Source organism: Bombina bombina, chromosome 9, assembly GCF_027579735.1.
Source record: "Bombina bombina isolate aBomBom1 chromosome 9, aBomBom1.pri, whole genome shotgun sequence".
Lineage (NCBI taxonomy): Eukaryota > Metazoa > Chordata > Amphibia > Anura > Bombinatoridae > Bombina > Bombina bombina.
In genome coordinates, this window is record NC_069507.1 from 194,136,407 (window position 1) to 194,148,947 (window position 12,541).

At 37.2% G+C, this 12,541-nt stretch overlaps 1 protein-coding gene across 4 annotated transcripts in view; it reads left to right on the forward strand.

Moving 5' to 3' along the window:
* The first annotated feature begins 1,377 nt into the window (after window positions 1-1,377).
* ZFYVE27 (zinc finger FYVE-type containing 27) overlaps window positions 1,378-12,541 on the forward strand; it is a 346,652-nt gene continuing 335,488 nt past the window's right edge. For all 4 annotated transcript variants that reach the window (XM_053692545.1, XM_053692546.1, XM_053692547.1 and 1 more), the window contains exons 1-2: window positions 1,378-1,453; window positions 3,191-3,403. In XM_053692545.1, the coding sequence (XP_053548520.1) occupies window positions 3,192-3,403 (212 nt within the window). In that variant the 5' untranslated portion in view covers window positions 1,378-1,453; window position 3,191. The remainder of the gene's footprint in view (window positions 1,454-3,190; window positions 3,404-12,541) is intronic.

Here is a 12,541-nt window from a genome sequence, read left to right on the forward strand (position 1 = left end):
TGAGGCGGATTAGGGGTTAATAACTTTATTATAGTAGCGCTCAGGTCCGCTCGGCAGATTAGGGGTTAATTATTGTAAGTAGCTGGCGGCGACGTTGTGGGGGGCAGGTTAGGGGTTAATAAATATAATATAGGGGTCGGCGGTGTTAGGGGCAGCAGATTAGGGGTACATAGGGATAATGTAAGTTGCGGCGGTTTACGGAGCGGAAGATTAGGGGTTAATAATATAATGCAGGGGTCAGCGATAGCGGGGGCGGCAGATTAGGGGTTAATACGTGTAAGGGTAGGGGTGTTTAGACTCGGGGTACATGTTAGAGTGTTAGGTGCAGACGTAGGAAGTGTTTCCCCATAGGAAACAATGGGGCTGCGTTAGGAGCTGAACGCTGCTTTTTTACAGGTGTTAGGTTTTTTTTCAGCTCAAACAGCCCCATTGTTTCCTATGGGAGAATCGTGCACGAGCACGTTTTTGAGGCTGGCCGCGTCCGTAAGCAACTCTGGTATCGAGAGTTGCATTTGCGGTAAAAATGCTCTACGCTCCTTTTTTGGAGCCTAACGCAGCATTTGTTTGAACTCTCGATACCAGAGTTAATTTTATGGTGCGGCCAGAAAAAAGCCCGCGGAGCGTTAACAGCCCATCTACCGCCAAACTCCAAATCTAGGCCTTAGTGTTTTATGTAAAGTAAAACTGTTACAATTAAATGCTTATTTTTTGTAAAATACTTTTGAAAACTGCTTCTCTCTCTAAGAAGCTCAGATATTTATTATATACATAAGCATTAACATGCTACACCTTGATTGTTTAGAACACTGCATGATAAAAAAAACACTGAAGGGTTTTCAATGAGTGGAACTGACCCTGCAAATCGTGATAACAAAATGTAAATGGCAAATTTATTTGTATGCAGTGAATGCAGTACTTTTAGTTACTTATAATAAAAAATGGTTTAATGTCCATTTGAAGCGTCATTAATTTACTAACTTTAATCATTGCTATCTTTTTAGACTATGCTAAAAATCTTTACCAAATGCCATAAAAATATATTAAACATATTTGATGCAATTCTATAATAATATAAATAAAAACTGTAAATTATTTTACCACCTGTCTATATTTGATGTAATAACAATTTGTTTTGAGAAATCTTGTCCCCACAAACACATAAGCTGTCCCCATATTGAAGTGAAATAGTTTAGTTATTGAGCTGGTAATGAAACTAATTCTGCACAAGATAGATCCCTACAAGAATCAACATCTCTGCTATTATATTGTGAAGCAGGAGTTGGCAGCCGGTGTTGTCATGGTTAATACCTAGGACTTTCTCTGTCCCGCCCCCTCGCCAGCCCACTAACTGGGAGCTCCGGTGACGTCATCATGACTCTAAACAGGAAGTGCTGAGAAGCTGAGCATAGGAACAGGAGTGACAATAATGTGCCAGTGAAAGGGAAGCCAGAAGGTAAGAGTGAGTGAGAAAGCAGAGCCTTATATAACCTCTGTGTGTGGCGTTGTGTGTTGTGCTGTATATTCTGCTGCTCACGACCTCCAGTCCTCATAAAACAACAAATATAGGTGAAACAGGTTATTGTTATTATAATATTCAGCCACAGATAAGGAAGCAAATAGGGAAATCATGTGTTTCCCAATTGCAGGTCACACAAAACAATTGTGTATTGTGTCTGCTTGTGATCCGTGGAAAGTAAAGTGTGTTTGAGATTATAGGTACTCGCATACATACAGCAGGTGTATCTGTGGGACAATGGGTGACATGCCTTATGTTTACTATTTGCTCAATATTGTAAGAGCTGGACCTCAAGCCTGGAGTTGTTCTTTAATAATATGTTTCAAAACATTGCTTTACTCGGACTCCTACCTGCTCCCGAGCTTGTAATATATATATACAGTATATCTATTTGTGTGTTTTGTATAATATATATATATATCTCTGTGTGTTTTGTATAATATATATATATATATATATATATATATATATATATATATCTGTGTGTTTTGTATAATATATATATATATATGTGTGTTTTGTAATATATATATATATATTTAAACAGGGGAGCCAAGCACAATTTTTAAGGTATGATATTAGATATGGTATTGAAGTTAAACTCACTATATTCAGTGCCTCCTAAAAAATATTTCAGTTAACTCCTAAGTTTTCATTTAAATTTGGCCCTTCCCTTAGAGTTTAGATTTGCAGTGTTTTTTTTAGCTAGTCCCATCTTTTTAACATCTTTACAGAGACAAAGATAATGCAAGTAAATGCTGTACAAATGTTTGTTATCGTTGTAAAAGACAGGAATCCTTGGAATTCCAGATCACATAAAGAAGTGTACTGTTCAATACTTTATAATGTGTCAGGTATACCTAACTAAATGCATTATCCTTTATTTGTTAGAATGTTGTAATTAGTGGTAAAAGTTTTTTTTTTAAATTTGTGGCAGATGTCACATAGTGAATACAAACAGCTTTGTTTTTGTGCTGATTGAGCAAATTCATATGACAAAGATCCATCCCACACACAAGTCATATACTTATTTAAACATAAACTGTTTATCTTGTGCCCTAGATTTTATTACATGTGACATTAGCATTTCTTTCAGAAGCAAAATGTGAAACAAGAGTAAAATTAATTAAAAATTGTTGTTATCTGCACCTCAAAAAGCTTAAAGGGACATAAGATCCAACATATTTATTTCATGATTCAGAAGGAGAATACAATTTTAAACAACATTCCAATTTACTTCTATTATCTAATTTGATTCATTCTCTTTATATCCTTTGTTGGAAAGGATATCTAAATATTATTATCAGTGGCTGCACATAGATGCCTTGTGTGATTGGCTAACCCTTGTGCATTGTTATTTCTTCAACAAAGGATCTATGAAGAATGAAGCAAATAAAAAAAATTAAATAGAAGTAAATTGGAATGTTGTTTAAAATTGTATTCTCCATCTAAATCATGAAATAAATATTTTTGATCTTATTTCCCTTTAAGCTTTTTGAGATGCAGATAACAAAAAGTAGCCATGCAAATCCAAGCTATACACTGCTACAATGATCTGGAATTTCAGCTAAACAAATCCTAACCAATTTCCTTTGTGCCATATTCATGGTGCCAGGATGCTTTCTGTTTTTCCTAATGTGTAATTTAATAATGATGTAATCTCTTCTTTTCAAGCATGCAGAATACTGAGAAAGATGCAGCATCTCTGGGGAGCACAAGCTGTTCGGAAGGTAGCCCAACAATGACAGAACCAGGCTCAGAGTCTCCGCAGAGCACAAATAAGTCGCAGGCTTTTGATCTTTTCAATCTAGTTGTTTCCTACAAGCGGATAGAGATATATTTGGAACCTGTTAAAGATACATGGGATGGAATCAAATACCTTTTGAGGTAATAACCACAAACACTAATTTACTGTGTGATAACTTTTTGTTTTTCCATGTGTCTACATTTTTATCTATAAAGTTTTGTACTATAAACACTAGTAATTTAGTTAAAGGGACATTAAATGCTAGGTAGAATGATGCATTCAAAGACAAGTTTGGTCTGAGAATAACGTATATTTATTTTTTTAAAGATTAATTCTCTGTTTAAATATCGACAATATAAGTGTAAAGTTTTAGTGTTTATAAAACTATGGGAGCTGCCATGTTGTAACTTAGGTTACCTTCTCTGCTGTGGCCAATTAGGGACAGTTATAAATAGGCCACTAGAGTGTGCAGCCTATGGCTGTGTGGAATATAACAGTGTTCTGCAATTCCGTTTCTAACAGGAGCTGAAAAGCTCACTATTTCAGAATGGAATTACAGGAAAAGGGGACAAAATAAATAATAAAAGTATATTATGTCTAGATTTGTTAATGTACTACACAATGAGTTATTTTCTCTATATTTTGTGCTTAGTGGAGGATTCTAAACTCGCTTCTCGCCTCCCCATAATATTAAATGCTGTTGTATTTCGCCCAGAAATCTACTTCACCCAGCAGTGATTCAAACCTACTCCCAGCTGACACGAAACAGGCTGTCCTGGGATTGGTCTGAATCCCTGTACTAACCCTAGCTAAGCTTATAAACTGTGTGAACAGCGATGCTATAACGTAAAGGGAGTCGGCGTAAAAGCAGACTGAAGTAAAAAAGTGAGTCATTGTGAACCTCATTTGCATATCTTACCCAGAATCCTTTGCTGCATTGGAAATAATGTAATTCAGAGGTTTTCTATGGGAAAAACAAGCCTTCTAGCTTGTCTAGATTTGTTAATGTACTACACAATGAGTTATTTTCTCTATATTTTGTGCTTAGTGGAAGATTTTAAACTCTCTTCTCGCCTCACCATCATTTTAAATGTATGTATGTGGACAGTCAACACCAGAATTTTTGTTGTTTTATAAGATAGATAATCCCTTTATTACCAATTCCCCAGTATTGGATAAGCAACACAGTTATAATAATATATGTTTTACCTCTGTAATTACCTTGTAGCTATGCCTCTGCAAATCTGCCTCTTATTTCAGTTCTTTTGACAGACTTACATTTTAGCCAATCAGTGCTCACTCCTCAGTAAATTCATGTGCATGAGCTCAATGTTATCTATATAAAACACATGAACTAACACCCTCTTGTGGTGAAAAACTGTAAAAATGCATTTAGATTAGAGGGCGGCCTTCAAGGTTTAAGAAATTAGCATATGAGCCTTCCTAGGTTTAGCTTTCAACTAAGAATACCAATAGAACAAAGCAAAATTGGTGATAAAAGTAAATTGGAAAGTTGTTTAAAATTACATGCCCTTTCTAAATCATGAAAGTTTATTTTGGACTTGACTGTCCCTTTAGGTAGGATCGAGAGCGTGCACGTGTGTTGAATACTGTATGTGTAATGGCTGCACTTACCCTTAGATGCGCTCATGGAAAGGAGCTAAGTTTCAACAAATAATATAAATTTGATATTAGAAATAAACTGGAATTTTTAAAAAAGAATTATGCAGTTTATTTAAATCACAAAAGTTTAGTTTAGAGTTCTATGTCCTTTAAAGGGATTTTAAGCAGTAAAACCATGCCAGTCATGATGTATTCAAAGCAAAGATTATCCTTAGAATACTATTTAGATATATTTTTTACAATTATATTAGTTGTTTATATATTAAAGAGATGAGTGTAAAGGCTCAAAAGAGAACCTGCACGCCCTATTTAACCTTTCACCACCTCTAAGGTGGCGAATTTCAGTCTCCCCAGTCTCGTCCGACCGGGGGGGGAGGGGGATTGACAGCTCCTGACTGTGCACAGGCAGGGAGCGGGATTGCACGCAAATGCAAAATAGCGCTCGTGTGCAATGCTGAATTCCGCCAGGGGAATTCAGACCGCCAGAGGCAAGCTGCGGCGGACAGGGGCGCGTATATGCGCCCCTGTCCGCCGCAGCTTGATAAATCGACCTCTTGGTTTCTATAAAATACTCTAGTTGCTATAAAGTTAGGGGAGCTGCCATGTTTGATCTAACTTTCTATTTATCTCTTTCATCTGGTGAGAACAATTAGAGACTGATATAAATCAGGCAATAACATAGAATTTTTGCAAACAAAATAAGACCGTCTCTCTTATTGCTGTTTTTTATCTGTCTCTCAGAAGGAGAGTAAGATAAGGGAAAAACTTCAAACATGTCGGCGTTCATTTATAGAAACTCAGTGGAGTTTTAGAAAACTAACAATTAAATTACAGGAAAGGGGGACAAAAAATGATAAAATATTGACATTTTTAAATACACATTTAAAGTGATTGATTGTAAAGTCTCTTATTTTACTGCACAGTATATACAATTAGCCTTCGAAACAGGGGCACTTTCATTGATGACATTTTTTAAGACCTTTTATTTGTAAACTATTTACCATCTATGATGGTAAACATTGTGCTGTTCCTCCCCCCGCACCTTGTACTTCTTTTAGAACATATATATATATTTTTTTATTGAGGTTCTTTTCAAAGCATACAATAGTATAAGGATAATTTGAATATCACATGAAATAAAGTCAAGTATACAATGGATACAAGGAGTAAAATGGGAAAAAGAAATATACACATACAGTAGAATTGTACAATGGTCATGTGAACAATATAAAAGGAGTATGCCATCTAGAGACCTCCCAGATGACTCAAGGCCACTCTAGGGCCTCCAGAAAGAGCTGAAGATTTTTTTAAGCTACGGGTGGTCATTTGAGACCGAGGAGACCACTTTCGGGTCTCAGATGATAAACCTCTTTTATTAATAATAAGTACATATGGTGTGACGTCGCTTGCTTATTGAAAATGATAGTATTAGAGTTATATATGAAATAGTAAAACTTGAGCATTAACAAGAACCACCTAATATTAATTAAATGAGTTGCAACTAATGAATGGCTGTTCGCTTCCATCTGCTCAGTGCGACATATTAGAAAACAGTAAAACCACAATGTAGAGTAGTGACTAACTCTTAAGTAGGTAGTCTGGGGGCTATTATGTCCCTCTAACTGGTGAGTATAAGGAATAAAAAATATAAACCAGGCTGGATTGACCCTTAGCAGTACCATTGTATTGGCCTATGTAGCTAACTAAAGGGAAAAGACAATATATGTACCTGTTTGGTGTAAAATGTTTAGTAGATCCCACTTTTTGGTAGTTTCTATCAAGCCTACATATTTAATGATTTAATTGGGAGGTATCTACTTTATAAATCCCAGATTGCCATGCCCCTTCGGCCGCAAGAGAAACGGCAGAAACCATTCTGATCAGCATAGTAACTATGATGTCCATACGGCAGTAGAGTAACATACTTGCTCTAGTAGTGTCTATAGAGAACACATGCAAAAGCATTATCATTAGATGGCACATTATTACATTAGAGCTCAATGTGAAGACTATAGTATACTGCATGAGGTCCACAGCATTATAGGCACTATATAGAAGCACATTAACATAGCATGATATTAAGAAACACATATCCTATTAATGCTTTAGTGTAGACAGAATACTAGATATAAAGAGTCTCATTTAGGGGGTCTTGCCTAGCAGCACAGTGACGATAACATATATACATATATAGCAATAGTATCAGGTCTACTTTAAACATGCCTATAGGGAACATATGTATATGTATAGTTAGGTGGTTCGCTCCCCTAGAACTGATATAAAGGTCAGAAACTACAAATAGTTATTATAATCCTCACTGAAAGTGTAACATATGAGGCTTGCAAAATTACAACCAGTATACAGTAGCACAGGAACACAGAACAACAATAGGATACTAATTTCACAATAATGTCAAGAATTTGAGAAACTCTCGGATTATCAGACCTAACGTCTTCATTAAAGTGAATGTAAATTTTGATTAATTAAAATGCCCGGTTTTTAAAAATTCGATTAAAAACAGGGGCACTTTAATTCATCAAAATTTACATTTTACTTGTGTCGTGAAAATACTTACCTTTTTAATCTTGACAGCTGCTCCACAAGTGAAATGTAAATTTTGATGAATTAAAGTGCCCCTGTTTTTAATCGAATTTTTAAAAACCGTGCACTTTATCATCAAAATGTACATTCACTTTAACAGACTCTCATTTAGCACTACTGGGATTCATGCACACACAAAAAATACTGCTCCCAACATCCACAATACACCAGAAGGGGGGAGAAAGCATAATAAATAAGTGCAGGCAGCAGGAATGGTAGCAGGTTAAACATGGACTCCTGAACATTCTATATTACAACTAAAAAGTTACTGATCATATGGATGTGGTCAGTCTCAAGTACTTTCAGCAGTGAGTATTCTGTGCGGGCTGATGAATGTCAGGGAGGCACAAACCCAAGCAATGTATCTATCTCATCCCCACTTTCCTATACAGGACATTGGAAAAAGCCCAACTCTAAAAACTGGTCAGACTTTGTGAGTTAAAGAGTCTTGCCGACGTGGTTCTAAGTATGGAGGAGTGACACTGCAGGAGGTAGAAAAGTGAGGTTTTCTTTAGTCCCCCTCCAAAGGTTGACTCATTTAGTAGAAAGCATCCCAGCGTCAGTTCTCTCCACTGCGAAGGCACAGTATACTTTGCTGCGTAAGACCTTGTGTTCCCGTCCGAGGTTTCTGCAGGCTTATCTACCCCTAGTTACGATGGGGCTGTGCTCCTGTGGGGAAAAATAGGAGACTGGTGGAGCTGCACCCCCTCCAGAGTGGATCTTCTCTTGGTTACCGCTCGTAATCCCTATGCAAGGAGCCAGAATCATAGGTTCTCCCTTCTGAGCAGTATGCTCCGTCTGCAGGGATATATTTGATTGCCTTATTGTAGTGCTTAATAGGTCCTCACCTCCTTCCGTAGTGTTAGGCCCATTGGCTTCAAAACAGCTTTTAATCATGGAGTGGAGCTTCCTAAAGTGGTCCTCCAGTAAGAATAGAATTGTGGCTTCAGCTTCTTTTAGATTCAGCGCCATTGTTTCACAATAGGTGGTTCTACTACTTCCTCTCTTGTGCAGTCACCGTAGGACTGCTTTACCCGGGAAACCGGGGGAAGTGTTAGCAGGATTGTTGTAGGCCACTGCCTCAATATTTAACGGCCCAGTCTATAGCTCCAAATAGGGTTATCACCTTGATATTGGTATCGATCAGCATGTCCAGTACTCCCTTACATCAAAGTTGATCATATAAGTGTGGATGGAGTCCTGTTTTAAAGATAATCAGCAGCTTATCTGTAGTATTGTTTGAGCAACTAGTTTTTGCGTCCTAACATGGACGCAGCCCGGCCACGCCCCCCCTGTACTTCTTTTAGCTGAGTGATGGCAAATCTTCCAATCATTGCATGTCCCACATGGCATCCAGCTTGTGGGGCATGCAACGATTGGAAGAAGCAGAATTCGTCATCACTCAGCTAAATGAAGTACGAGGTGCGGGCGGAGGAACAGCAAGATGTTTAATTTTTTTTTATCAATGAAAGTGCCGCTGTTTTGAAGGCTAATTGTATAGATAGTCCAGTAAATGTACAATCACTTTAATGTTACACTCTCATATGAGGTAATATCCCTTTAAAGCAGTGTTTCTCAACTCCAGTCCTCAAGTCCCCCTAAAAGGCCAGATTTTCATGATATCTTAACTTGAGCACAAGTGAACAAATAAGCCGATCAGTAACCATGGTTACTAACCTGCTCTCACCCATCAGATTATTTCATCTGTGTTCTAGTTAAGATATAATGAAAGGCTGGTCTGTTAGAAGATTTGAGTTGAGAAACACTGTTTAAAAGGGATACTGACATAATATTAAAATGGGTGTATTCAAAAATGAATTATTACTGCTGTTTTTGTTCTTCTAAAATCAACTACTTTGTTTTTAACCCTTTAAGGACCGGGCCTTTCAGACAAAAACTTCCCCAAAAGACCAGAGCATTTTTAGCATTTTTGACATCACTACATTTAAACAGAAATAGAGCCTTTTTTTATATTTACCTATCAACTATTTTTTTTTTTTTAGTAGCTGCCCAAAGTATTGATCTTGGTATTTTTGATGCCACCATTTCACCGCCAAATGCGATAAAAAAAAAAATCGTTAATTTTTTCACAAACTTTAGGTTTCTCACTGAAATGATTTGCAAACAGCTTGTGCAATTATAATACAAATGGTTGTAAATGCTACTCTGGGTTCCCCTTTGTTCACAAATAGCAGACATATATGGCTTTGGCATTGCTTTTTTTTTTAATTAGAAGGCCGCTAATTGCAGCTGCGCACCACACTTGTATTACGCCCAGCTGTGAAGGGGTTAATTAGGTAGCTTGTAGTTTTAATTTTACCTTTTAATATATAGATTACCCTCCCACCTGACACATCCCACTCCCTGATACCTCTTAAACAGATCTCTTCCTTTCCCCACCCTCCAGTGGTCACCCCCATCTTAAGTACTGGCAGAAAGTATCCCAGTATGAAAATAAAAGGCATTTTTTCTGTAGCCGGACAGATAGCTCAGCATGCTAAGGCACTGTGGCTGAGATCTGTAGGTTGCAGGTTCGATCCCCGGTGAGGTCCACTCAGCCTTTCACCCTTCCAAGGTCGATAAAATGAGCAGTGCCTTGAGACCCTTACGGGTGATTAGCCGCCCTTTACAAGTACCCAATACATACAATACATAGTGTAGCTGCCCTACCCTCCTCCCAGATCGATTTCCCACCCACTTATCCCATCCCTCTGTATGATACCCCTCTCCTGCTGCTCTGATTATTTTTTTTTCAGTAGCAGTCCCGCCCCAGTCCAGGGTTACGGCGCTGGTCGTTAAGGGGTTAAAGTGTTATTTCTGCTCACATGCAATTCTTTTAGTACTCTATCAGCTCTAAACTCTGATTTCTAGCATTAAAGGGACTTTAAACATTTTTAAATAGTAATATAAACTGTTTACTTTTGTGTAGTATTAACACTTTGCCATATTATTTCAATATTTGGTCCCTTTTTCCTGTAATTTAACTTTGAAAGTTGTCGGTTTTCTCAATTCCACTGAGTTTTTTTAAGTAATGGTCAATGCCGTGTTGAAACCTAGGTTCTCCCCCAATTATCTATTCTGCTGAGGACAATTAGAAACCAATATAAAACAGTGTGTAAACAAGGCTGTGTGGAATAACTTTTAGATAGTTACTTTTAACATCCTATTTTCTACACTTCCTAGTTTGCACACTTCTTTAAGGCCTTTTTTTTTTATATCCGTCTCAAATTGTCTTCAGCATCAAAGTAAGGGGAAAACCTAGGTTCCAACCAGTGCCTATTACTTTATAGAAACTACATTCTTTTAGTTTTATTACTTTTATTGAAACTAATGCTTTATATTTCTAGCTTCAGTATTTAAACAACTAATATACGGCTAGATTACAAATTTTACGTTATGAGCAGTGCGGTACTAACTTGCAAGTTATTGTCACTACTCACTTACCTACAGTGCTGGTATTACAGGTATACAAAAACCCGGCGTTAGCAGTCAAGAAGTGAGCGTAGAGCAAAATTGAGCTCCATACCGCACTCCAATACCAGCGCTGCGGTAAGCTGGTTTTACGTGCTCGTGCAGGATTTCCCCATAGACATCAATGGGGAGAGCTGGCTGAAAAAAAGTCTAACACCTGCAATAAAGGAGCGTAAAGCTCTGTAACGCAGCCCCATTGATTCCTATGGGGAAAGAAAATTTATGTTTGCACATAACACCCTAACATAAACCCAGAGTCTAAACACCCCTAATCTTACACTTATTAACCCCTAATCTGCCGCCCCTAACATTGCCGCCACCTACCTACATTTTTTAACCCCTAATCTGCCGCCCCTAACGTCGCCGCCACTATACTAAATTTAATAACCACTAAACCTAACCCTAAGTCTAACCCTAACACCCCCTAACTTTAATGTAATTAAAATAAATCTAATTAAAACCTACTATTAATAACTTAATAATTACTATTTAAAACTAAATACTTAGCTGTAAAATAAACCCTAAGCTAGCTACAATAAAACTAATAGTTATATTGCAGCTATCTTATGTTTTATTTTTTTTTCACAGGCAAGTTTGTATTTATTTTAACTAGGTAGAATAGTTGGTAAATAGTTATTAACTATTTACTAACTACATAGCTAAAATAAATACAAATTTACCTGTAAAATAAAATCTAACCTGAGTTACACTAACACCTAACCTTACACTACAATTAAATAAATTAAATACAATAAACTAAATTACACAAAATAAAAAAAGAAATTATCAGATATTTAAACTAATTACACCTAATCTAATAGCCCTATCAAAATAAAAAAAGCCCCCCCAAAATAAAAAAAAACCTAGCCTAAACTACCAATAGCCCTTAAAGGGCCTTTTGCGGGGCATTGCCCCAAAGAAATTAGCTCTTTTACCTGAAAAATACAAACAACCCACACAACCAACCCCCCAAATAAAATCCTAACTAAAAAACCTAAGCTCCCCATTGCCCTAAAAAGGAAGAAGTCTTCATCCAACCGGGCAGAAGTCTTCAAACCAGACGGCATCTTCTATCTTCATCCATCCGGCACAGAGCGGGTCCATCTTCAAGACATCCGGCGTGGAGCATCCTCTTCAATTGACGTCTTCTTGATCAATGAATTCTCCTGTAAATTACATCATCCAAGATGGCATCCCTTGAATTCCGATTGGCTGATAGAATTCTATCAGCCAATCGCAATTAAAGGTGAAAAAATCCTATTGTCTGATGCAATCAGCCAATAGGATTAAGCTTCAATCCTATTGGCTGACCCAATTAGCCAATAGGATTGAGCTCACATGCTATTGGCTGATTGGAACAGCCAATAGAATGCAAGCTAAATCCTAAATCCTAAATTGCATCAGCCAATAGAATTCTATCAGCCAATTGGAATTGAAGGTGAAAAAATTCCAAAAATCCTATTGGCGATGCGGGAGGGCCTCGGTTTAGGGGTTAATAGGTAGTTTATTGGTGTTAGTGTACTTTTTAGCACTTTAATTATGAGTTTTATGTTACAGCTTTGTAGCGTAAAAGTAATAACTAC